At 44.5% G+C, this 24124-nt stretch overlaps 1 protein-coding gene across 4 annotated transcripts in view; it reads right to left on the reverse strand.

The window, feature by feature from the left end:
• Positions 1 to 776: 776 nt before the first annotated feature.
• The window catches only part of LOC311032461 (protein mono-ADP-ribosyltransferase PARP12-like), a 30733-nt gene continuing 7385 nt past the window's right edge, over positions 777 to 24124 (reverse strand). For 3 of the 4 annotated variants that reach the window (XM_084039251.1, XM_084039250.1, XM_084039252.1), the window contains exons 2-12: positions 22428 to 22563; positions 21386 to 21803; positions 21189 to 21242; positions 20979 to 21105; positions 20419 to 20584; positions 10708 to 10828; positions 10526 to 10622; positions 10363 to 10441; positions 10123 to 10253; positions 8660 to 8811; positions 777 to 8343 (exon numbers count right to left, since the gene is read on the reverse strand). In XM_084039251.1, coding sequence (XP_083895377.1) covers positions 6716 to 8343; positions 8660 to 8811; positions 10123 to 10253; positions 10363 to 10441; positions 10526 to 10622; positions 10708 to 10828; positions 20419 to 20584; positions 20979 to 21105; positions 21189 to 21242; positions 21386 to 21803; positions 22428 to 22457 — 3003 coding nt within the window. In that variant the 5' untranslated portion in view covers positions 22458 to 22563 and the 3' untranslated portion in view covers positions 777 to 6715. The remainder of the gene's footprint in view (positions 8344 to 8659; positions 8812 to 10122; positions 10254 to 10362; positions 10442 to 10525; positions 10623 to 10707; positions 10829 to 20418; positions 20585 to 20978; positions 21106 to 21188; positions 21243 to 21385; positions 21804 to 22427; positions 22564 to 24124) is intronic. The other variant, XR_014599184.1, reaches the window with a different exon arrangement.

Here is a 24124-nt window from a genome sequence, read left to right on the forward strand (position 1 = left end):
GCCGTTTCCCCCTTCCTGCCTTTAATTTGTCAGCCATCATAGATATTATATTTTGAACACTGCAACATCTGTAAGGGGAACTTCAGCTGATGAACGGTGGTTACTATGGAAATGACTGTACAATCTATTTAAAGCAGTATTGAAAATATTTTTTTTGGCCACTTGGAGGCAGCGGAACCAACTTAACTGTCAACTTTAGGAGTCCTTAACTATGAGATGTGCTCAAACACAACCTCAATAACATTAATTTGGAGTCTGCTTCCCTTCTAGCTCTGCTTATGTACTCTTCAGACAAAACACTGATTGTTGCAGCTTTAATATTTCTCAGCTGCGTCTGAATTTCAACGTCACACCAATGTGGACGTATTTTAACTTTTTTTTTGTTTACATTTCTGGAAAGCTCGACCAAGCTGCATGACTTCAAAACTGGTCCTCTAAAAGCCCCCCGCCCCTCCCCCCCAAAAAAAGCTGCTAATTTTTATAAAAAATTTTTTTGTGTTTTTCTGCTAATACATCAGAAAGTAAGTTATTTAAGATGTTCCAGTACCAGTTGACTGCTACAGATAATCACCATGACAACAAACATTTTAGGCAAGGCAACTTTATTTGTATAGCACATTTCATACAAAAGGCAGTCTCAAAGTGCTTCACATCATAAAATGTCAGACAATAAAGTGAAAAAAAATAGAAGAATTAAAAGAAAAGAAAAGCAAAATTAAAATGCATTACAGAAAAGCATTAGAGAAAACCTTAATTAAAACCAGCCAATAATACAATAAAGTTTAAAATTTAATAATAATAAAATAAAATAAAAATAAATCATTAAAAACAAGAATATCAAGGAATAGAAAATACAGTGCAGCATAAGAAGTTCACAGATAGTATTGATTACTCAAAGGCAGCGGCAAACAGATAAGTCTTCAGTCTTGATTTAAAAGAGCTGAGATTTGCAGCAGACCTGCAGCTTTCTGGAAGTTTGTTCTAGATATGTGGTGCGTAAAAACAGAAGGCTGCCTCTCCATGTTTGGTTCTGACTCTGGGGACACAGAGCAGACCTGTCCCAGACCATCTGAGAGGTCTGGATGGTTCGTAGCTAAGCAGAAGATCAGAAATGTATTTTGGTCCTAAACCATTCAGTGCTTTGTAAACCAGCAGTAGTATTTTAAAGTCAATTCTTTGACATACAGGAAGCCAGTGTAAAGACCTGAGAACCGGATTAATGTGATCCACTTTTTTGGTCTAAGTGAGGACTCGGGCAGCAGCGTTCTGAATTAACTGCAGCTGTCTGATGGACTTTTTAGGGAGACCTGTGAAGACACTGTTACAGTAGTCAAGCCTGCTGAAGATAAATGCATGGACCAGTTTTTCCAAATCCTGCTGAGTCATAAATCCTTTAATCCTTGATGTATTCTTTAGGTGATAGCAGGCTGACTTTGTAACTGATTTAATGTGGCTGTTGAAGTTCAGGTCTGAGTCCATGACTACACCTAAGTTTCTGGCTTTGTTTGTGGTTTTTACCATTACCGCTTAAAGCTGGTTTGCTAACTTTTGACCGTTCTTCCTTGGCTCCAAAAACAATGATTTCAGTTTTGTCTTTGTTTAATTTGAGAAAATTCTGCTCCATCCAATTATTGATTTGCTCAATGCATCTAATCAGTACTGGAATTGGACTATAGTCCCCTGGTGATATTGTTATGTAAACTTGTGTATCGTCTGCGTAGTTATGGTAACATATTTTGTTGTTTTTCATGATCTGAGCCAGTGGAAGCATGTAGATGTTGAACAGAAGAGGGCCCAGAATGGAGCCTTGGGGAACTCGCTCAGATGTGTAATTATCTAGACCAGGGGTGTCAAACTGATCCAGTAAAGGGCCGTGTGGCTGCAGGTTTTCATTCCAACCAAGCAAGAACACACCTGACTCGACTTATTCACCTACCTGATTGGCCTTCACACCTTGATTGGTTGGATCAGGTGTGTTCTTGCTTGGTTGGAATGAAAACCTGCAGCCACACGGCCCTTTACTGGATCAGTTTGACACCCATGATCTAGACACAAAGTAGTCCCTGTCCTTCAAGTAGGATTCAAACCATTTTAATACTGTCAGAGAGTCCCACCCAGTTCTCCAGACGGTCTAGGAGTATGTTGTGATCGACTGTGTCGAATGCAGCACTGAGATCAAGTAATACAAGACTGAAATTCTACCATTGTCCGTGTTTAAGTGGATGTCATTGAAGACCTTAACAAGAGCTGTCTCTGTGCTTTGGTGTGGTCTAAATCCTGACTGGAAGACATCAAAGCAGTTGTTCATTACCATGAAGTCGTTCAGCTGCTTAAAAACTGCTTTTTCGATGATTTTACTCAGAAATGGGAGGTTTGATATTGGTCTATAAATGTTTATTAGTGAAGTGTCTAGATTATCCTGTTTTAAGAGAGGCTTGATAACCGCAGTTTTCAAGGCCTGTGGGAAGACACCTAACAGAAGAGACATGTTTACAATCTGTAAAAGATCTGGGGTCATGCAGTTTGATGCATTTTTGAAAAAAGGCCTGTTGGCAGAATATCAAGGCAGCAGGAGGAGGATTTCAGATGTTGTATGATGTCCTCCAAGGTTTTATGGTTAATCACATGAAATTGTGCCATGGTTTCTGAATTGACCTTGAGTGGAAACATGGACAACACATGTCCTGTACCTGATGTGGAGGCGCTGACTGCTTGCCTAATTTTCTGGATTTTTTCTGTGAAGAAGGAGGCAAAGTCATTGCAGGCCCTGGTGGAAAGCAGTTCAGGGGCTACTGACACAGGAGGGTTTGTCGACAGTAGCAAACAAGGTCCGTGTGTTATTGTTGTTTTTGGCAATGATGTCCGAGAAGAAGGATTGTCTTGCTTTTCTCAGTTCCAGGTTGTAGATTCTAAGTCTTTCTTTATAGATATCATAGGGAACCTGGAGATTTGTTTTACGCCACCTACGTTCAGCTTTCCAACACTCTCTTTTTTCTGTTCTTACCAACGTGGCATTTCTCCATGGAGACCTTTTTTTGCCAGGGACCACTTTCAGCTTAGTGGGCGCAATGGCATCAATATTTGTGATTTTCACATTGAAATTGTCAACAAGCTCATTTACTGAGACCCAAGGGAGGGAGGGTGTGGAGGAGAACACCTGGATAAATGTTTCACAGGTGTTTTCTGTGATATACAGATTACTTTTGTCTGCACAGAGATAGCACTCTCAAAGAAAACACAGAAATGATCAGAAAGAGCAACGTCATGACAACGACATGATCAAGTCCAGGGTGTGACCTTTGTTATGAGTGGGCTCTGTCACATGCTGAATCAGTCCATAGTTATCAATGACATAACACAGTTCTTTAGTCCCCCTGTCATGGAGTTTGTCAACATGAATGTTAAAATCACCAACAATAACCACACAGTCAAAGTCAATACAGATTATAGACAGTAGTTCAGAAAAATCATCAAAAAAGGTTGCACAGTATTTAGGTGGCCTGTAGACATTTAGGAACATAACTCAGGAAGAAGAATTCAACTGAAGAGCCACGTATTCAAAGGATGCAAAGTTTCCATAAGATATCTGCTTGCATTGGAGGGAATCGTTAAACAGCCACTCCCCCTCCTTTCTTATGCACTCTAGCTTCACTCATAACACTGAAGTTGGGAGGAGCTGATTCAATAAGAACAGCAGCACTGTTATTTTGATCTAACCAGGTTTCAGTTAAGAACAAACAATCAAGATTGTGCTTGGTGATAAAATCATTGATTACCTGACATTTAATAAAGCTAGCTTTAGTGTGTTAAAATCATTAGCTTCCCAATGTTTTTGGACTGGCTGTGGTTGATGAGGAATGGATGCTAGATTTGATAAATTTGCAGAATAGGTTGGGTGCTTCTTGCTTAGCCTTTTTCGATTTCTTACCAAGACCGGAACTGAGGAAGCTACCAGCGTATAGGGCCCTGACTTATCCTGGAAGAAGTCATGAGTGTGATCTGTCCTGTAGCCTGAGCCCAGCACATATCAGTTAGAGCTTGCTGTATTTTGCACACAAGTAACTGAACATGCTGAACTGTTATCAGGCTGTGGAGACAGAAGATAATTCTGCCGTCCTTGTAGAGGTGGGGGTGGTGCACGTCGTGCCTTCTGTGATTTTGCCAGAACTGGATGAGGACTTAGAGCCAGTGGTGGAAGAGGAGGTGGGAGAGGATGCAGTGGGGCATTTGAGGGTCAGAACCTGGGAGTAGGGTGGGGTGTGAATCTGGTCCCAGCAGTGACCAGCTCTTTCATTTGGTCAGTGAACTCCATGAGAGGGGAGAAGGGGGAAAGGGTGGCTTTAGAGAAAGGTGACCTGGATGGGCTTTGAGGAGGGGAGGAAGGTGGATTTGTTGGTGAGGTGGGAGGTGGGGACACTTCCTCTTGGCACTGATGACTGATATGGTCGAAGCTCTCTTCAGCCGGGGGCCGAACAGGCTCTCTTTCAGGGTTTGTGTCATGTTTTGGCGTCTTCCTGTCTCGTGTCCTTGGCAGAGGGAACAGATGGGTGACGCAGGAGAGAAAATAGGTTGGAGATGAAAAGTTTTATTCCAAGCCTATTTAGGCACAGTCCATCTGCTTTAAAAAGATGTCGGCGATCCCAGAAAAAGTCAAAATTGTCCATAAAATGAACCGAACGTACGGCACATGCAGTTGAAAGCCATGTGTTGAGACTCAAAAGTCTCGAGAATTTCTCGACTCCTTTTCGGACTGGTGGCAAAGGCCCACTGATGGACACTTCCATATTCAGACTGCTGACTGTGTTTAGCAGATCAGTAAACCCTTGCTTCAGTACTTCAGACTGCTGTTTCACAATATCATTTGACCTATGTGCAACATGATGTTTTTCACCGTTGGGTGCTCAGTCATGATATCTATGATTTTTTCTCTCATGTCAGATACCATGTCCTTGGGGAAGCATAAAACTTTGGTGTTTTTACTGCAAAAGCGTCTCACATCTTTAACAGCAGAGTCACCCACAATCAGAGTCTCAGGCCCAGTCGTTAGCTTTCCCTGTAGCCTTTTACTCACTGAGTTTCTTTCAGCTCTTACCCTGTTTTGAGTCGATGAAAAAGTACGTTTTTACTCTTAAGAACTAGCCAACTTAATTAGGTTAGTTTGAATAATCCACAATGGTTGGTAATGAGAAGCTGACCTGTTTATTCTTAACAGGGTTAAATAAACACAAAATAGACTAAATAATAAATAGTCAATCTTACAGCTTTACCACCACGCTTGACTTTATTGTGGCAAGTATTTGCACTCCGCCTCTTCGTCTTTTTCGTCTTTTAGGGTAAAATAATCCCACACAGCTGACATTTTTATCGATAACTTTAAATTCTTAGTGGGACATGCACAGACAAGACCGTCTTGTTGTTGTTTAGGGGATGCTGGACAGGTCGCGAGGTGTGCGCTAGGTGTGCTGGAAAACACGGACCGGATTTTGGGGAAAAACTTAAAAAAACTGGAATGGATTACCTACATCGGTGCGCCGGAAAACATGGACCGGAGTTTTTGAAAAGAACTGGATCGGGAGTCCGGATCAGGATTTTCCCGTGCAGGCCGATCCGATATCTCCGATATATCGGATCGGGACATCCCTAGCGCGCTGGTTTGAGCGAATGATGTGCTGGATCGGTATGAGAGTGTGCTGGATCTAAATGGGTTCTTCCTGTCTCGTGTCCTTGGCAGAGGGAACAGATGGGTGACGCAGGAGAGAAAATAGGTTGGAGATGAAAAGTTTTATTCCAAGCCTATTTAGGCACAGTCCATCTGCTTTAAAAAGATGTCGGCGATCCCAGAAAAAGTCAAAATTGTCCATAAAATGAACCGAACGTACGGCACATGCAGTTGAAAGCCATGTGTTGAGACTCAAAAGTCTCGAGAATTTCTCGACTCCTTTTCGGACTGGTGGCAAAGGCCCACTGATGGACACTTCCATATTCAGACTGCTGACTGTGTTTAGCAGATCAGTAAACCCTTGCTTCAGTACTTCAGACTGCTGTTTCACAATATCATTTGACCTATGTGCAACATGATGTTTTTCACCGTTGGGTGCTCAGTCATGATATCTATGATTTTTTCTCTCATGTCAGATACCATGTCCTTGGGGAAGCATAAAACTTTGGTGTTTTTACTGCAAAAGCGTCTCACATCTTTAACAGCAGAGTCACCCACAATCAGAGTCTCAGGCCCAGTCGTTAGCTTTCCCTGTAGCCTTTTACTCACTGAGTTTCTTTCAGCTCTTACCCTGTTTTGAGTCGATGAAAAAGTACGTTTTTACTCTTAAGAACTAGCCAACTTAATTAGGTTAGTTTGAATAATCCACAATGGTTGGTAATGAGAAGCTGACCTGTTTATTCTTAACAGGGTTAAATAAACACAAAATAGACTAAATAATAAATAGTCAATCTTACAGCTTTACCACCACGCTTGACTTTATTGTGGCAAGTATTTGCACTCCGCCTCTTCGTCTTTTTCGTCTTTTAGGGTAAAATAATCCCACACAGCTGACATTTTTATCGATAACTTTAAATTCTTAGTGGGACATGCACAGACAAGACCGTCTTGTTGTTGTTTAGGGGATGCTGGACAGGTCGCGAGGTGTGCGCTAGGTGTGCTGGAAAACACGGACCGGATTTTGGGGAAAAACTTAAAAAAACTGGAATGGATTACCTACATCGGTGCGCCGGAAAACATGGACCGGAGTTTTTGAAAAGAACTGGATCGGGAGTCCGGATCAGGATTTTCCCGTGCAGGCCGATCCGATATCTCCGATATATCGGATCGGGACATCCCTAGCGCGCTGGTTTGAGCGAATGATGTGCTGGATCGGTATGAGAGTGTGCTGGATCTAAATGGGTTCGGTGTGCTGGGTTGAGAGACTGGTGTGCTGGGTTTGTATGAGGGTGTGCTGGGTTGAGCGACTAGTGTGCTGGATCTAAATGGGTTCGGTGTGCTGGGTTGAGAGACTGGTGTGCTGGGTTTGTATGAGGGTGTGCTGGGTTGAGCGACTGGTGTGCTGGATCTAAATGGGTTCGGTGTGCTGGGTTGAGAGACTGGTGTGCTGGGTTTGTATGAGGGTGTGCTGGGTTGAGCGACTAGTGTGCTGGATCTAAATGGGTTCGGTGTGCTGGGTTGAGAGACTGGTGTGCTGGGTTTGTATGAGGGTGTGCTGGGTTGAGCGACTGGTGTGCTGGATCTAAATGGGTTCGGTGTGCTGGGTTGAGAGACTGGTGTGCTGGGTTTGTATGAGGGTGTGCTGGGTTGAGCGACTGGTGTGCTGGGTTTGTATGAGGGTGTGCTGGGTTGAGCGACTAGTGTGCTGGATCTAAATGGGTTCGGTGTGCTGGGTTGAGCGACTGGTTTGGTGGGTTTGTATGAGGTTGCGCTGGGTTGAGCGACTGGTATGGTGGGTTTGTATGAGGGTGTGCTGGGTTGAGCGACTGGTGTGGTGGGTTTGTATGAGGGTGTGCTGGGTTTAGTGACTGGTGTGCTGGGTTTGTATGAGGGTGCGCTGGGTTGAGCGACTGGTCTGGTGAGTTTGTATGAGGGTGTGCTGGGTTTAGCGACTGGTGTGGTGAATTTGTATGAGGGTGCGCTGGGTTGAGCGACTGGTGTGGTGAGTTTGTATGAGGGTGTGCTGGGTTGAGCGACTGGTGTGGTGAGTTTGTATGAGGGTGCGCTGGGTTGAGCGACTGGTGTGGTGAGTTTGTATGAGGGTGTGCTGGGTTGAGCAACTCGTGTGGTGAGTTTGTATGAGGGTGTGCTGGGTTGAGCGACTGGTGTGGTGAGTTTGTATGAGGGTGTGCTGGGTTGAGCGACTCGTGTGGTGAGTTTGTATGAGGGTGTGCTGGGTTGAGCGACTGGTGTGGTGAGTTTGTATGAGGGTGTGCTGGGTTGAGCGACTCGTGTGGTGAGTTTGTATGAGGGTGTGCTGGGTTGAGCGACTGGTGTGGTGAGTTTGTAAACCCATACGGTGGGTTTGGGAGCTGCTCTGACGGGTGAGGCAGCCGGTCTCACACCATATAAGGCAACAAATGGGTCCACGGCCTGGTACTGCAGCAGGTACTCGGGGTAGATCTGGTGACTCTCGAACACAACGAAGATGGAAGGGTACTGAACGTCGTCGACGCAGCTGTCATAGAAGTTTATGCCGCCGCCGTCCTTGGACGGAGGTCGGCGGTAGCTGGAGGACCCCAGGGTGTAGTCCCCCACCAGCACCCGTGAGATGAACATGGATTTGTTGTCAGAGTTACCGGTGAAGTCGTGGGAGTATTTTGCATCCCGGGCGAAGTAACTACCTGTGTTTGGACACAAAGAGATTCCACATTTTTTGTTTTGTTTTCAAATGTCTTTTAGGCGCTCTGAGCATCACAAGCCGAGTTCCATGTAGTTCGATTATATTAGAGATAAGGCCGACATCTCGGGTCTATAGTGAAAAATAACGTTTTTGCTGAACTGTCCCTTTAAATTGTGGCGTTAAGCTTTTAGGATTGACCTAAGATATCATCCCATCCTCTCCAAAGCACATTTTCTTTTTTATTTCATCCAAATGAAAACATATTTTTGTCACACATCAGTAAGTATTAGATTAAGATTCATATTTCTTCGACTCACCTTCGCCAAAAACAGTTCCATTAACTCCGCAGATTCTCCAGTCGAAGTTGCTGTGGCAGATGATGTCTACGAATTTGGAGTCGGTGCCATGAAAAAGCTTTTTTTCTGTCGCATAGCGTCCATTGTTCTTGTTCTTCATATGATTCTTCTTCCTGTATTTGGGAAATAATAAATCAGAGTTTAAATTAAGCCGATGAGTATGGGGTCAGTTTAGTCTCATTAATAATGAATGCACAGAGAAGGATTCACAAATGTATTTTGTGATTTATATATAAATGACTCTCTTCTCACAAATACATTTCGTTTTAAATAAATGTAATATAAATCCATAAATATATGAATTAAAAAAATATTTGCAATTTTCATCAAAAAAGTATTTGTATGTTTTATATATACAAACTGTTAAACTTGAATTTAAAAGACGCTTTTCATTTGTGAACTTGTTTGCATTTGTTCGTGAACTGGTCTGTATTTATTTGTGGATTTTTGAGACTCTCCTGACGTGGCTGGATTCACAAATGCATTTTTTTCAACAAGGAACTCTCTGTAGCCAATCAGATGACTCCCTCGTTTTCAGCCAATCACATGACTGCATTGCCACTAGGGGTACCTCACCATGGCCACAGCACAGCTTTTTCTCTGCGCATTTTGCGTTGCCTTTCGGTAAAAGAAATAAGAACAAAAAGTATTTTAAAAAGTGATTTTATTCTCTCTCTAGCCAACGTTAGCTTGTTTGTAGCTAGCTACATCCATTAGCTAGCTAACGTTAGCTTATGATCCGTTGTCTAAAAGCATTATGGCTAACTAGTTAGCTAACGCAAATGCGCAAAATGCGCAGAGAAAAAGCTGTGCTGTGGCCATGGTGAGGTACCCCTCGTGGGAATGCAGTCATGTGATTGGCTGAAAACGAGGGAGGCATCTGATTGGCTACAGAGAGTTCCTTGTTGAAAAAAATGCATTTGTGAATCCAACCACGTCAGCAGAGTCTCAAAAATCCACAAATAAATACAGACCAGTTCACGAACAAATGCAAACAAGTTCACAAATGAAAAGCGTCTTTTAAATTCAAGTTTAACAGTTTGTATATAAATGTAACAACATACAAATACATTTTTGATGAAAATTGCAAATATTTTTTAAATTCATATATTTATGGATTTATATTACATTTATTTAAAACGAAATGTATTTGTTAGAAGAGAGTCATTTATATATAAATCACAAAATACATTTGTGAATCCTTCTCTGTGCATTCATTATTTATGAGACTGAACTGACCCCATAGATGAGTGCTAATAAAGAGAGAATATGCAACATTGGCTCATCAGCACCCTCAAGTGGCAATCGAGGAAAAGATTAATACATGGTAAAGAGGGAAAACAACAAAAGTTAGTAGAAAAGTCTCACAGTTTCGCTTTAACAACAACGAAGATGTTAAACACACATAAAAATGGAAAACGTACAACTGAAAGCCCTCCCAAAGAGTTTTGTTCTGAATCCTCTCTATTTTGACGATGTCAAAGCCTCTCATCGTTTCACAGAAAAGAGTTTCAATCTCCTTGAATTCATCGGAGGAGGGCAGGAGGGAGAGTCGCTGGAAAACACAGAGAAAAACATTCATTATTTTCTTTTATTCACTCAAAAATACTTAAAATACTAAAAATTACTTTTAAGTGACGTTCGTCACGCAGACTGAAGGCTACCTTGTATCCCGTCTGTGGAACCTGGGTCTTGTCCCAGTGGTCGGGGATGGGAGTGAGATTTGATGGACCAGGAGGTCTTCTGTAGTCAGAAAGTAAAGTAGAATTACGGTTTTACTGTGAGGTTGGTAGAACAGTTTTTATTTTAAAAAAGGGGACGTCGTACCGCACTCTCTTTGTTTGGAGATCAACCGCGGAGACAAACCGCGGCCGTCTTCTCACAAGCCTCTTGGTGCCATACTGGTTGTTTGTTTGTAACATGTCTGAGAGAAAAAGAAATTCTGCTTGAATATTTTAAAAACACACAAAGCTGTCCCCACAGAGATCCATTACGTAATATTAGTTTACCCGGGAAACTGAGTGAGTAGGACTGTGACCCGGCGGTGAAGTTCAGCACATCTTTGTCGTTGTCCAGAAACCTCCGCTCCATCTGAGAGCTGTCCATGTCCGCTGCTTTGTGTCCACCAGCCTGCAACACAAGACACCGGGTCAGTTTATAAATATATATACATATATATCCTATCCTATATCCTATTGTTGGGGTAGTAGCAGGAGCAGATTTGGTTATCAACAGCTAATTATTAATGTCAATAATGATTATCGACATTAATAATTATATTTAATATATTATCACGATATAATCATGAATAAACGGGGCACCACCCTGGGATCAGGGAAAAGATAACCTAAAACTGTATTCAGTCTCAATATAAAAGGTTTGACACTCACATGCCAATCATCGTGATCATTGTGTCATGGCCAAGAAAGCTGGCGGTGTTTAAATGTCTTGTGTCAATGTTGTCTTATGGTTTCCTGCTTTATTTTTCTGCTGGTTTTCTGGACCCACTTACTCCAAACTCCCGCACTCATGTCAAGAACCTTGGAGTAACACTAGACAGTGCTTTTAAATTTGACAGGCAGGTCAGCTCTGTTGTCAAAACAAGTTTCTTCCAGCTTCGACTCTTAGCCAAGATTAAGGCCTATCTTCCTCCCAAAGACCTAGAGAGAGTGATCCATGCCTTTATTTCTTCACGGCTGGATTATTGTAATTCTTTGTATGTTGGTGTCGACCAGTTGTTGCTCCGTCGCCTGCAGCTCGTGCAAAATGCTGCCGCTCGTCTTCTGACTGGTAAAAGACAGCGAGACCACATTACACCAGTCTTGGCCTCACTACACTGGCTCCCTGTCCGCTTCAGGATTGATTTTAAACTTTTGCTATTTGTTTTTAAAGCTTTAAATGGACTGGCTCCACTATACCTATCTGAACTTTTACACAGTCACAATCCAGCCAGAGCACTGAGGTCGGCAGATCAACTGCTCCTGAAAGTCCCCAGGACCAGACTTAAAACCAGAGGGGACCGAGCCTTTGCGGCAGCTGCCCCGAGGCTCTGGAATAGCTTGCCTTGGCATATTAAATCAGCCCAGACCCTAGAGGTTTTTAAGTCCCTATTGAAGACCCACCTGTTCTCCATGGCTTTTAATTCAGGCTGAGCATGACACCCGTCTGCTGTATTTTGTGTATATTTTTATTTATTTATTTTTATTATTCTCATTGTATTGTATTGTATTTGTTTTACTGAACTGTACAGCACTTTGGTCAACCATTGGTCGTGAAAAATGTGCTCTATAAATAAAGTTTGATTTGATTTGATTTGATTTATTTTGAAATTCTACTCTCCTCTTGTTTCAGGTAACTTGCCCTTCCCCTTGTATTTTTCCCACCAGTCTGATTGTCTTCCCTGCCCTGATTGTTTCCACCTGTTCCCCATTACCCTGTGTATATATGGTCTGCGTCTCCCTTTGTCTGTTGCCAGTTCGTCTTGTCTGTGTGTCAGTGAACCAGCTCCATGTCATCGTTGCATCAAGAATTTTCAGCCTTTGTTCCAAGCCCGTCTTGTCAGGTTTTGTACTTTAATTTGCTACTTTGTCAAGCCTTTGGTTTTGTTAGTAGATTTTCTGTTGTACTTTAATCGTGACTTTTTCCTCCTTGTGAGTGATTTTCTGTTGAACTTTAAATAATAAAAGATTTGTTTATTTTCAACTTCGCCTCCTGAGTCGTGCATTTGGGTTCAAGTCCTTGTTCGGTTGTGACAGTACGAACTGGCCAGTATGAACCCAGCCGACTCAGATCACCTGACTACAGCCATTTGCTCCCAAGGCGCTCGCCTCAACCAGCAGGAGGAGCAGATGTCCTCTCTGCATCATGGAGTGAAGGAGCTAGCGAACTGTCAGGAGGAATTCAAAGCTGCCATGACCACTCATGTGAACCTCCTGTCAGCCCAGGTACAAGAGATCCACTCTCTCCTCACAAAGAATCCCTCCCCCCCTGCCACAGAAGCCACGTCGTCCCCAGCGGCTGCTGGAGCATTGTCGGTCCTGGTTCCTCCTACCACAGCCCTTCCTCTGTCTGCACCAGAGAAGTTTTCCGGTGAGTCTGGAAAATGCCGTGCTTTTATCGTTGACTGTGAAATGTACTATGAACACCTGCCATCAGCATTTCCCACAGAACGGTCTAAGGTGGCATTCATGGTTTCCCATCTCACTGGGAGAGCGAAGGCATGGGCTACGGCTGAGTGGTCTCGCCAATCTGTGGTTCCCTCAATGAATTCATAGAGGCTCTGAGGGGGGGTTTTTGATCCAATCTCATCTGACCGAGAGACAGCTCGTGCACTGAGTAACATCAAACAAGGTATGGACTCAGTTTGTGATTATGCCATCCGCTTTCGGACCCTAGCCACTGACAGTGGATGGAACTCCACGGCTCTTTATGACGTTTTTCTTAAAGGACTCTCTGACCAGATTCAGGATTTGTTAGTGCCTCTGGATCTACCATCTTCCCTAGACTCTATGATAACTCTAGCCATAAGAACTGACAACCGTTTACAGGAGCACAAGCGGAACCGCAACCAAGTGACATATTCGTCTGATCGCCGTCGGACCCATACTGCATCTTCCACAACCACTTGGCAGAGCCCTACACACTTCCCTCCACCGGCTCCTCAGCAGGAGGAACCCATGCAGCTGGGACAAGCCAAACTGTCCGCAGAGGAGCGTCGTCGCCGTCTGCAGGACGGACGGTGCTTCTATTGTGGGCAGCAAGGTCATCTCCTCGCCACGTGTCCAGCAAAAGGGCAGGCTCGCCAGTAGTCAGGAGGGTACTGGTGAGCCATTTCTCCTCCTCTGAATTCCCTCCCCGAGCCTTATCGGAGATCAAGGTAAAGCATCACGACACCACAATTTCTCTTGGGGTGCTCATTGATTCAGGGGCTGATGAGAGTCTCATGGACTGGGATTTTGCCCAAAAACTTTATTTGAACACTGAACAATTATCCCAGCCGTTAGAGGTCAATGCTCTTGACGGGAGCTTGATATTTAAAGTGACTCACAAGACTGAACCCCTCGAAGTCATTGTAGATGACCACCATGAACTCATGTGTTTTTACTTGTTTCACTCTACCCAGCACGCTCTTATTCTGGGCTTCCCGTGGTTAAAAGAACATAACCCACACATTGACTGGAGTACCGGGAAAGTTTTGAACTGGGCTGAGGGTTGTAGAAAGAAGTGTTTTAAGTCATGTCATGATCTGAGTATGAAACCTGTATTTAACACTGTCTCTGTTCATCCTGACACAGACCCTGAACCCCCTGACCTGACATCAGTCCCGAAATGTTACCATGACCTGGGGGAAGTTTTTAGCAAGAGTAAGGCTACTTCTCTTCCTCCTCACAGACCTTGTGACTGCCCCATTGACTTAATCCCTGGGTCCCCCATTCCTAGAGGTAGACTGTACTCTATCTCTGGCCCTGAAAGGGAGGCCATGACGGCATATATTGAGTCGTCATTAAAGGCTGGCCTTATTCGCCCCTCCTCATCTCCAGCAGGGGCAGGGTTCTTTTTTGTGGGGAAAAAAGATGGGTCTCTCAGACCTTGCATTGACTATGGGCCACTTAATGACGTCACTGTTAAAAATAGGTATCCTCTGCCACTCATGTCATCTGCCTTTGATCAGCTTCAACAAGCAAAGATCTTCACCAAATTGGACCTGAGAAATGCTTATCACCTGGTTCGGATCAGAGAGGGGGATGAATGGAAGACAGGCTTTAATACACCTAGTGGCCACTACGAATACCTTGTTATGCCATTTGGTTTGACCAATGCTCCTGCGGTGTTCCAAGCTTTGATCAATGATGTTCTGAGAGACTTCCTGAACCACTTTGTCTATGTGTACTTGGATGACATCTTGATTTATTCCCCAGACTCAGACTCTCATGTTGGCCATGTACGCCAGGTCCTCCAAAGGTTGCTGGAGAACCAGTTGTATGTTAAAACTGAAAAGAGTGAGTTTCATGCCGACACTGTATCTTTTCTCGGCTTCATCATAGCCCCTGGAAAGACGCAAATGGATCCGGCTAAAGTTAGCACTGTGGCTCAGTGGCCTACACCTGATAGCCGCAAAAAGGTTCAGCAATTCTTGGGATTTGCTAACTTTTACAGGCGGTTTATCAGAAACTTCAGCGCCATAGCGGCACCTCTCCATGCCCTCACATCTCCACAGACTACGTTCCAGTGGTCCCCTCAAGCTGAGGAGGCCTTCCAGCAGCTTAAGACACGCTTCACCACTGCTCCCATCCTCACGGTTCCTGATCCCAGCCAACAGTTTGTGGTGGAGGTAGACGCCTCCAATGATGGGGCAGGAGCGGTCCTCTCCCAACGCTCTGAGAAGGACAACAAGCGTCACCCCTGTGCCTTCCTGTCTCGGAGGCTTTCACCAGCTGAGAGGAACTACGATGTTGGGAATCGTGAGTTGCTGGCTGTCAAAGTGGCTCTGGAGGAGTGGAGACATTGGCTGGAGGGGGCGCAGAATCCTTTTGTTGTATGCACTGACCATAAAAATTTGGAATACATTCGCAAAGCTAAAAGACTGAACTCCTGTCAAGCCAGATGGACATTGTTTTTTAATCGTTTTAACTTTGTGTTGTCTTACAGGCCGGGGTCCCAGAACACTAAGCCCGACGCCTTGTCACGTCTGTTTGACCCCGAGCCTACTGCCAAAGAACCTGAGCCCATCCTACTACTGAACCGTGTGGTTGGAGCAGTGACTTGGCAAATAGAATCTGAGGTGAAGCGAGCTAATGGTGAGAACTCAACACCTAGTGGTTGTCCGGTGAATCGCTTGTTTGTCCCTGTTACTATGCGTCCACAGGTTATCCATTGGGCTCACACCTCGCTACTCACCTGCCATCCGGGTGTCAAAAGAACCATGCACGCCATTTCCCAGAGGTTTTGGTGGCCCTCCATGGAGTGAGAGGTCCGGGAGTATGTGGAGGCATGCCCCATCTGTGCCCGCAACAAGACCTCCTCCAGAGCACGGATGGGGTTGCTGCAGCCACTCCCCATTCCTACTCGTCCTTGGGCTGAGATCTCTCTGGACTTCGTCACGGGGCTCCCGGTCTCTGAAGGTAACACCACTGTTCTCACAGTGGTGGATAGATTTTCTAAAATGACTCATTTCATTCCTTTGCCCAAGTTGCCCTCTGCCAAAGAGACAGCAGAAGTTATGATGACTCATGTGTTTCGTATCCATGGATTTCCTAAGGATATCGTGTCAGACCGGGGGCCCCAGTTCATCTCTAGATCCTGGAAGGAGTTCTGCAAACTCATTGGAGCCACCGTCAGCCTCACCTCTGGGTACCACCCAGAATCTAACGGCCAGACACAACGTCTCAACCAAGAGTTGGAAACATGCCTTCGATGTCTGGTGTCCCAGAACCCGGCTTCTTGGAGCAAGAACCTGGTGTGGGTGGAATACGCCCACAACTCCTTCCCCACCTCAGCCACCGGTATGTCACCATTCCAGTGTGTCTTTGGTTACCAGCCCCCTGTCTTCTCTGAGGCAGAAAAGGAGATCATTGTCCCATCAGCTCACGCCATGGTCCGGCGTTGCCACCGCATCTGGGCAGCCGCCCGCAAGGTCCTCCTACGCAGTGTGGACCGCATGAAGAGGGCTGCCGATCGGAGGCGCCGACCTGCACCGGCTTACCAACCTGGCCAGAAAGTCTGGCTCTCTACACAGGACTTGCCTCTCCACGTTGTCTCCAGCAAACTGGCTCCACGGTTCGTGGGTCCATTTCCTGTGTGGAAAGTCATCTGCCCCTCCTCTGTTCGTCTGCGTCTGCCTCGGTCCCTGAGAGTTCACCCAACCTTCCACGTCAGCCGGGTCAAACCAGTTAAGGAGAGCCCCATGGTTCCTGCAGCCAAACCCCCTCCACCCCCCCAGATGGTGGACGGTGGCCCAGTCTACTCCGTTAAGAAACTTCTTGCTGTGCGCAACAGGGGCCAGGGCAGGCAATTCCTGGTGGACTGGGAAGGTTACGGTCCTGAGGAACGTTCCTGGGTCCCTGGGAGCTTCATTGTAGACCCTGACCTCATCTCTGACTTTTACAGTCACCCTCAGAGGCCTGGGGTGCAGTCGAATAGTCAAAAAATAAGGTCCTAACTCCTATTCCTATCTCCTATTCCTTGACCTCTGGGGAAAACGTCACGGGGTTAAGGAAAGGCGATAGGAGAACTCAAAAGGACTTAGGAATAGTCGACCGCGGTGCTCAGAGAATCCGACCGGACTTTCACTAAGCTACGTCATTATAACGCGGCCGCTGATGATTGACAGCTGATGATCGGCACCGGCGATTGACGTGCTTCTGCGCTGGATAAACTACAATAATGGACTACAAAAAGCGCGTCGTCCACTTCTCCACATGTTGGTTTTATAAACAGCTGGTTCACTGACCGGCTTCAGGTCCAGCAGCTCCTCCTTTCTGTTTGACCGTTGTTTTATTTACTTTTCATTTGTGGTTTTAGTTTCGTTTTTGTCAAACATTTGTAACATGATTGAAATAAATTAAAAAAAAGCATTCAATTATTATCACTGTCCACACACATTTATCAACACTATTCCAATTACTACATGTCTGCATGAAAGTCATTGTTAAATATGCAAATACACATATCGTTTGTTTTCATGAACGGCCGAGGTGTGCGGCACTTTAAATGTTGCTCTCGCAAAGAATTGTGGGTCGGCGTAATCTCCTTTCCTATCGCATAGGAAGGTCCGTTGCATCCTATGCTAAAGGAGCTCTGAAAGGAAGCATTGGAGCTCCTTTCCTTTGCATTTAGAGAATTCGAACAGCTCTTATCATGGCGGCCACTTGTTTACTTCCGGGTCACTTCTTCAGTTAGGAACCTTCCGAAGCAAAAAAGACTATTCGACTGCACCCCGGGTCCGTCAGGAGCCGTCCCTAGAGGGAGGGGGACTGTCATGGCCAAGAAAGCTGGCAGTGTTTAAATGTCTTGTGTCAATGTTGTCTTATGGTTTCCTGCTTTATTTTGAAATTCTACTCTCCTCTTGTTTCAGGTAACTTGCCCTTCCCCTTGTATTTTTCCCACCAGTCTGATTGTCTTCCCTGCCCTGATTGTTTCCACCTGTTCCCCATTACCCTGTGTATATATGGTCTGCGTCTCCCTTTGTCTGTTGCCAGTTCGTCTTGTCTGTGTGTCAGTGAACCAGCTCCATGTCATCGTTGCATCAAGAATTTTCAGCCTTTGTTCCAAGCCCGTCTTGTCAGGTTTTGTACTTTAATTTGCTACTTTGTCAAGCCTTTGGTTTTGTTAGTAGATTTTCTGTTGTACTTTAATCGTGACTTTTTCCTCCTTGTGAGTGATTTTCTGTTGAACTTTAAATAATAAAAGATTTGTTTATTTTCAACTTCGCCTCCTGAGTCGTGCATTTGGGTTCAAGTCCTCGTTCGGTTGTGACACATTGGCATAGAAGTATGAAACAATCGAACAATTAAAAAGGCGTGAAAATTCAAGCACTAGCCTTCACAACCTGCTGTTATCCAGTGACATATACACAACAAGCACAAGAGACCGCTAGTTATAATATAATAAGATTTATTAAAATCAGTAATAATGATCACAATCAATAACACTGCAATTAACAAAGCCTTATTACCTAACTACCTAACACACAAAGCTAAGCTAAACAAAGGAAGAGACACAAGTGGGGTGTGTGTGTGTGTGTGTGTGCGTGCGTGTGTGTGCATGTGTGTGTGTGCGTGCGTGTGTGTGTGTGGAGAGAGAGAGAAATATGGCTGGGCGCGGCCACCAGATGAGCTATCCCTCACAGCGTTCAGGGGCGGAGCCACTCGCGTCCGATAGGATCGCGAGAGAGGGAGAGAGAGCGAGAGATGGCCGGGTACAGCCACCAGATGGAGCTATGTCCTTAGCGTCCGTCGGAAACAGCTGGCGGAGGATACGTGTGGGTCGGCATATATGTGCGTGTTAGCGGGACACAAACAAAGAGAGGGGGAGTCTCTGCCCAGACTGATAGCCTCTTACTTTTGTCGATGTGAGATGTGTCGATGTGAGGTTTCCGTCCCGTGCGGTGATGGCGTTTCTTGACGCCGGCGACAGACGGTGGTTCGCGAGCGCTCGTTCAGCGCTGGATCAAATTAGTTGAAGAAAACAGTTAGTATTTCTCCCTTCTGCAGGCAACAATAAAATCGCGGGGCTCGGCGATTTAGTCAGTTGATTTTAGACAAAAACGTTATCCGCTCTGCTGGCAGCTGGGACGAAGAAAGCGTTTTTCTTCCTTCCGCGGGTAAAAAGGGGGAGTCGCGTGGTCGCGGCGGTCTCCTCAGGATCGAAATGATAAACAAAAGAAAAATAAAGCGAGTAGAGAAAAAGAGAGGGAAACAGTCTGTTGCTCGTCCAGCGAGCTTGGGGAAAAGACTGCGGCCTAGAACAAAGGAAAATGCTGCAGACGTAACGTTCACCTGCTATTGTAACGTGTGTTACGGTGGAGAGAGCCTTGGCCTCCTGTTGCAGCGGTGTGCTGCGGTGGAGGGGTCGCCTCCTGTTGCAACGTGGTGTTGCGATGGAAGGGCTGTTCTTAAGATGGCGCCGGTTTATATAGCTCACGGCTGCTCCCGGGGACCCCCTGGGGTACCTGTGGTTGTCAGCCAATAGGGCACCAGTTGTGTGACGTTGCACTTCGCACCCAGGTGAGAAGTGAAACTGAAATGGCGGTTGTAGTTTTTTATCTCCTTTGTTCCTTTGTCCTGACCGCGTGTGAAGGCTGCATTGTGTAGTCCTCATGGTGAGGTCCCAACACTATGACTAAAATGATTGCCTGTTTGTGTGTAGCCAGGTGATGAGTATGAGTGCCACATGACATGAGATAATTTCAGAGGACATTATGACATCTGTGTCTTTGTGAGATAGGACATGACCCGTCTTTTATCTAGATTCCTGCCAGACTCAGGGTCGTTCCTGCCGGCTCTGAACTTCTGCATGAGAAGGCAGGGGCGAACATTACTTTCCTCTGTGGACGAAAATACTTTGTCGAATAAACCTCGGAGAAAAGCTGATCCTGGTTGTTGGTCTTTATTGGGTAGATTCAACAATATAATTATTATTATTATTTTATTATTATTATTATTTATTTTAGTTTTTCATTTATATTTATTTTATTATTTAAAAAAAAGAAAATTATGTATATATGTTGTGCTGTATAATGTACTCGATTTCTATAAAAATTTTAATGAAAAAAATAACAAAACACTGAAATGATAGCTTACTAATCAGGAGCGAGCCGGTATGCTACTGTGTGAGAAGATTGGACGACAAAGTAGATCTATTGTTTATTCATCATCACTTGTGTAACTTAGACCCTAAATGTCTCAGAAGATAACGAAATGTAGATTTAGAACACTTAATTAAGGTTTACAATAACATTCAGTTTTGTGCAAATGCACCTAATTTCAAAATGGGCCCTAAATAAAAGTGAACTGTTGTTATTTAGGCAGCATTTAGGGTTGTGGCGAGCCTGCAAACTGTCACTGAAACTGTTATCTGGCGGCGTCTGCTAACTCACACTGTCTAGGAGTGATTCAGAGAGTAATAACTTTGGACTTTGCTCAGCTTTAAACTGTAATGATCAATCAGATTGTATGCACCTCGACAGGCTGCATTACACTGTTTCTACACACGGTACTCACAGCTGAAGCGTACGCGCTCCACTTCCCCGACTCGTCCTCCCAGTACCAAACCCACTCCGTGGTGAGGAGGAAGGTCGGCTCCAGCAGAGAGTTGGCGGAGGAGAGTCGCCGGACTTTGTTGAACCCGCGGGTCATCGTGTCAAAATGGACAGCTGGGCCGCTACAGCTGGAGAACAGCAGAATACACCAACTTTTAATTCATTGACTTTAATGAATTCATAAACAGCAAGACATCTGGTGAGGTACACCGAAGACGTGTTACACCCTGGTACCAAACACACAACCACTGAAGTGACTTTTGGGTGTGTGGTCTTTTATTTTATTTGTTCTAATATAAACAGTTATACCACGAAATGCGACCTTCTTGATGTGTAAAATTACATTTAATTCATGGTACAATTAAAAACAAAACAATTTCTCTTTTTTTCTTGAAAGAATGACTTATCTTCCAGCTCATGAAACCACTCATCCAGTTTTAAGTTCTTCCACCTCATTCTTTGGGCTTTTATTAGAAAGAAAAAGAAGAAAAACAATAATTCCCACTGAATGTCAATAGAGACCTGTATGTGTTTTTAGGGTCACAGTAATCCTTCTCAATCGCCTCGTTTTCGGGCAAGGCAGTCCATCCATCGTCCTCGCTGACCTCCCATCTGTACGGCAACTTGGTGTGAACTTTAAAACATTGCTCTGAGCAGAAACCGGAAGAAAAAAACAAAATTAATTATGATGATAAAAGTCACAAAACTGGTATTCATCACCGTTTTACTCACCGTCGCTGTGTTTACAGTGCCCTTTGATGAAGAACATGCAAATCTCAGTTTTATCTAAAGGAAACAAACAAAAAGTTGTGTTCAGTTGTTGTTTGTTCATGAAAAAGTTTACCTTTGACGGGCCGTCCCTCTGTTCGCTCCATCAGCAGCATAGCCTCTGTTGCCTCCTCGCCCTCTGCCAGCTGTCAAACTCTCACTTGGGTTTCGTTTCCGCGGCAGCTCTTCGCTGTAAAGATCTAAGGCATCTATTTTGGCGAAGAAGTCGTCAACGGAACTGGTTCGTTGCGGCTGGTTGCCCTGGCTTCCTGTGTTGCCTCTGTTGCCTCTGTTGCCCCTGTTGCCTCTATTTCCCCTGTTGCCCCGGAAACCACCTCTCCCTCTATCGTTTTTGTCGTTCCACTTCAAAGCGGTGATGTTTGCGTAGACGGACTTCAGGGAGTCAAAGAGGTGGTCGGGCACGCCTCTGTCCGTCAGGTTCTTGGACGGCTGCGGAGCGTAGAAGTCATGGTTCTTGAAGCAGCTGCAGTCGGTGTTCAGGTACGTCTCGCAGACGTGCAGCCTCTTGCAACCGTCACCATCTGCACACCCGCCACCATTGTTGTAATTAAAACATATCTGGTGTCGGGAGAAAATGTGATCAAAGGTTAGAATCATCAGGATCTATGTCGCCTTCCAAACGTTTTTTGGAAAAGAAGCGATTTGAAATCTCTAGATCAATCTTCTGTATCGGCCTTTTTACAGCCGGCGTCAATTAAAGCCGTCAACAGCATAGAAATGTTTAGTTGTCGTAATCGATATTCCAACATCTGGACTCGATACAGAATCCCGACATGGATCACGACTGTCTCAGAGCAGCAGGTGTTTCTGTTTAGCGTACAATAATCACAGGTGTATTTAAAATGGATTGGAGGCTTTTGCGAGGAGACCTACGTGTTCTGTTAGTGTTTTTTTAACAGCTGCCGTCGCTATGGGCAACCGTTATGCATATAGTCACACAAGGAATTTCACATTTATAGCATTAATATAGCAGCGAAAAACTATTAGTTACTTAAACTATTAGTTATTACTAAATTCTACCTGAGCAGAGAATGAAGTCGCTCGCCCGCTGTGTGTGTTGTTATCGGAGCTTCTCCTTGCTTTGCTCGTTAGTTGTTATAGTTATGAACGTCACATTGTGTTTGGCTTACGTACGTTGCGGTGGTTTGACTGCCGTTAAAGGGCCAACGAAGTGGAACTTACCTGAGGAAGGAGCCAGGGGTCGCTCTGCATCAGCAGTGTGCACAGCTCCGTCTGGCTCAGACCCTCCAGCTCATGTTCCCTCAGTAGCGGCGCGTTGTGAAAGGATTCCAGGTTATGGGAGAATCTGCATCTCGAACTGTCATCGAAGCAAACAACATGCGATTCAGTCAAGTTTTCTCACTTTCAACTGTGTGGAAAATTAGAAGAAACATGAGACATGAAACTTAGAGCCAATCAGAATCTTAGATGAGGCGACAACGAGGCATTTCCCATCATGCCCTGGGTCTTGTGCAGTAGAATATTTTTAAAATTCTGTTTAAAATTGTATCATATAATTAAAATTATTTGTTGGTGGTATCATTCAGTTTTATGTTTAATGTTAAAACTGCTCATCGAGTGAACTGTACCTCAACGTACGTCACCAATTCGGTTGTTGTTACTTTTAAATGTATCCTTTTAACTAGCTAAAATGTATATTTTTTACATTAAAATAACTAACTAAATATACATATATATTTTAGCTAGCTAGCTAACTTGTAAGTACAAATGTAACGCCATTTTTTTTCATCCAGTGACTTTTTTTTATCAGTCACAGGCAAAACCGGTCATAAGCTGAGTAATGTTACATAAAAACATTAAAAAAATAAATAACGTGACGGTCGTAGCTTCAGAGCTTACTTTAGCGTGTGAAATCATCTTTAAAACCAACAAACATGTGTGTAATTACATAGTAACACGGTGGTGCACCGGCAAGGCAGCATAACTCCATGACACCTGCTGCTGTGTGATAGTGTCATATTTAGACAAAACAAAAACAACGAAAAACAGACAAGGCTGTGGCGAACTTGAAAAACAGTGCTTGAACGCACCACTTGTGTCAAGGCCTTTAAAGGACACATATTATACTGTTTTCATCAATTCCAAACAGCTGTCAGAGGTCCAACAACACTGTATTCGATATGCATTGCCCCAAACCCATCTTTGGTCCTGAATATCAGCTGTCTAAAAGTTGCTCAAATGAGCTCTACTGAGAACATGCTGCTTCTGTGTCTGCACCTTTAAATGCTAATGAGCTCCGGCTCTCATTGCCAACTCGGAGAGAGACAGGAAGGCTTGCGCTACGCGGCAGCATGCGCCAATGTTTACGTGGATGTATGACTATGGCTCGCCGATGTTATAAGTATTTTGTATAACCTCATGTCTTAAAGTTTTCTTTCTTCAGGTTACAGCTTTATGTGTTGAACTGTTTATTACTTTAGTATCCCCATGGCTGACCTAAATGTTATCAGAGGCCTGGTAGTCATGATGTCTTGTTGTACATGAAGGTTAACTGTCAGTGACGCGTTATCTCCTGTGCCTTTAAAAGACTCAAGTCACAACAGTGATTTGAGCACTTCCTCTGTAGCATCCTCACACGTTGTTGCATTGTAACTGCTCCTCTTGATCAAGATTAAAGTCAGACGTCGACTTTACTTCTGTCTCCGATCTCCTCCTTGGGTGAATTTATTAGTTTACGGGAAAATTCTTTTAACATTTGGCGTCCAATATCTGTTTCTCTTCTCCAACTACCGGAGCTGAACACCTTGCAAGGCGGGCCCGGCTGGTGACGGGGTCCGAACGAAGGAGGAATCTGAGGCATCAAAAAGAAATTAGGTAGAGTATTAACCAATCAGATAAAAAAAGGTTTACTCAATATA

The sequence above is a fragment of the Eutrigla gurnardus genome (genome assembly GCF_963514095.1).
Source record: "Eutrigla gurnardus genome assembly, chromosome: 21".
Taxonomy (NCBI): domain Eukaryota; kingdom Metazoa; phylum Chordata; class Actinopteri; order Perciformes; family Triglidae; genus Eutrigla; species Eutrigla gurnardus.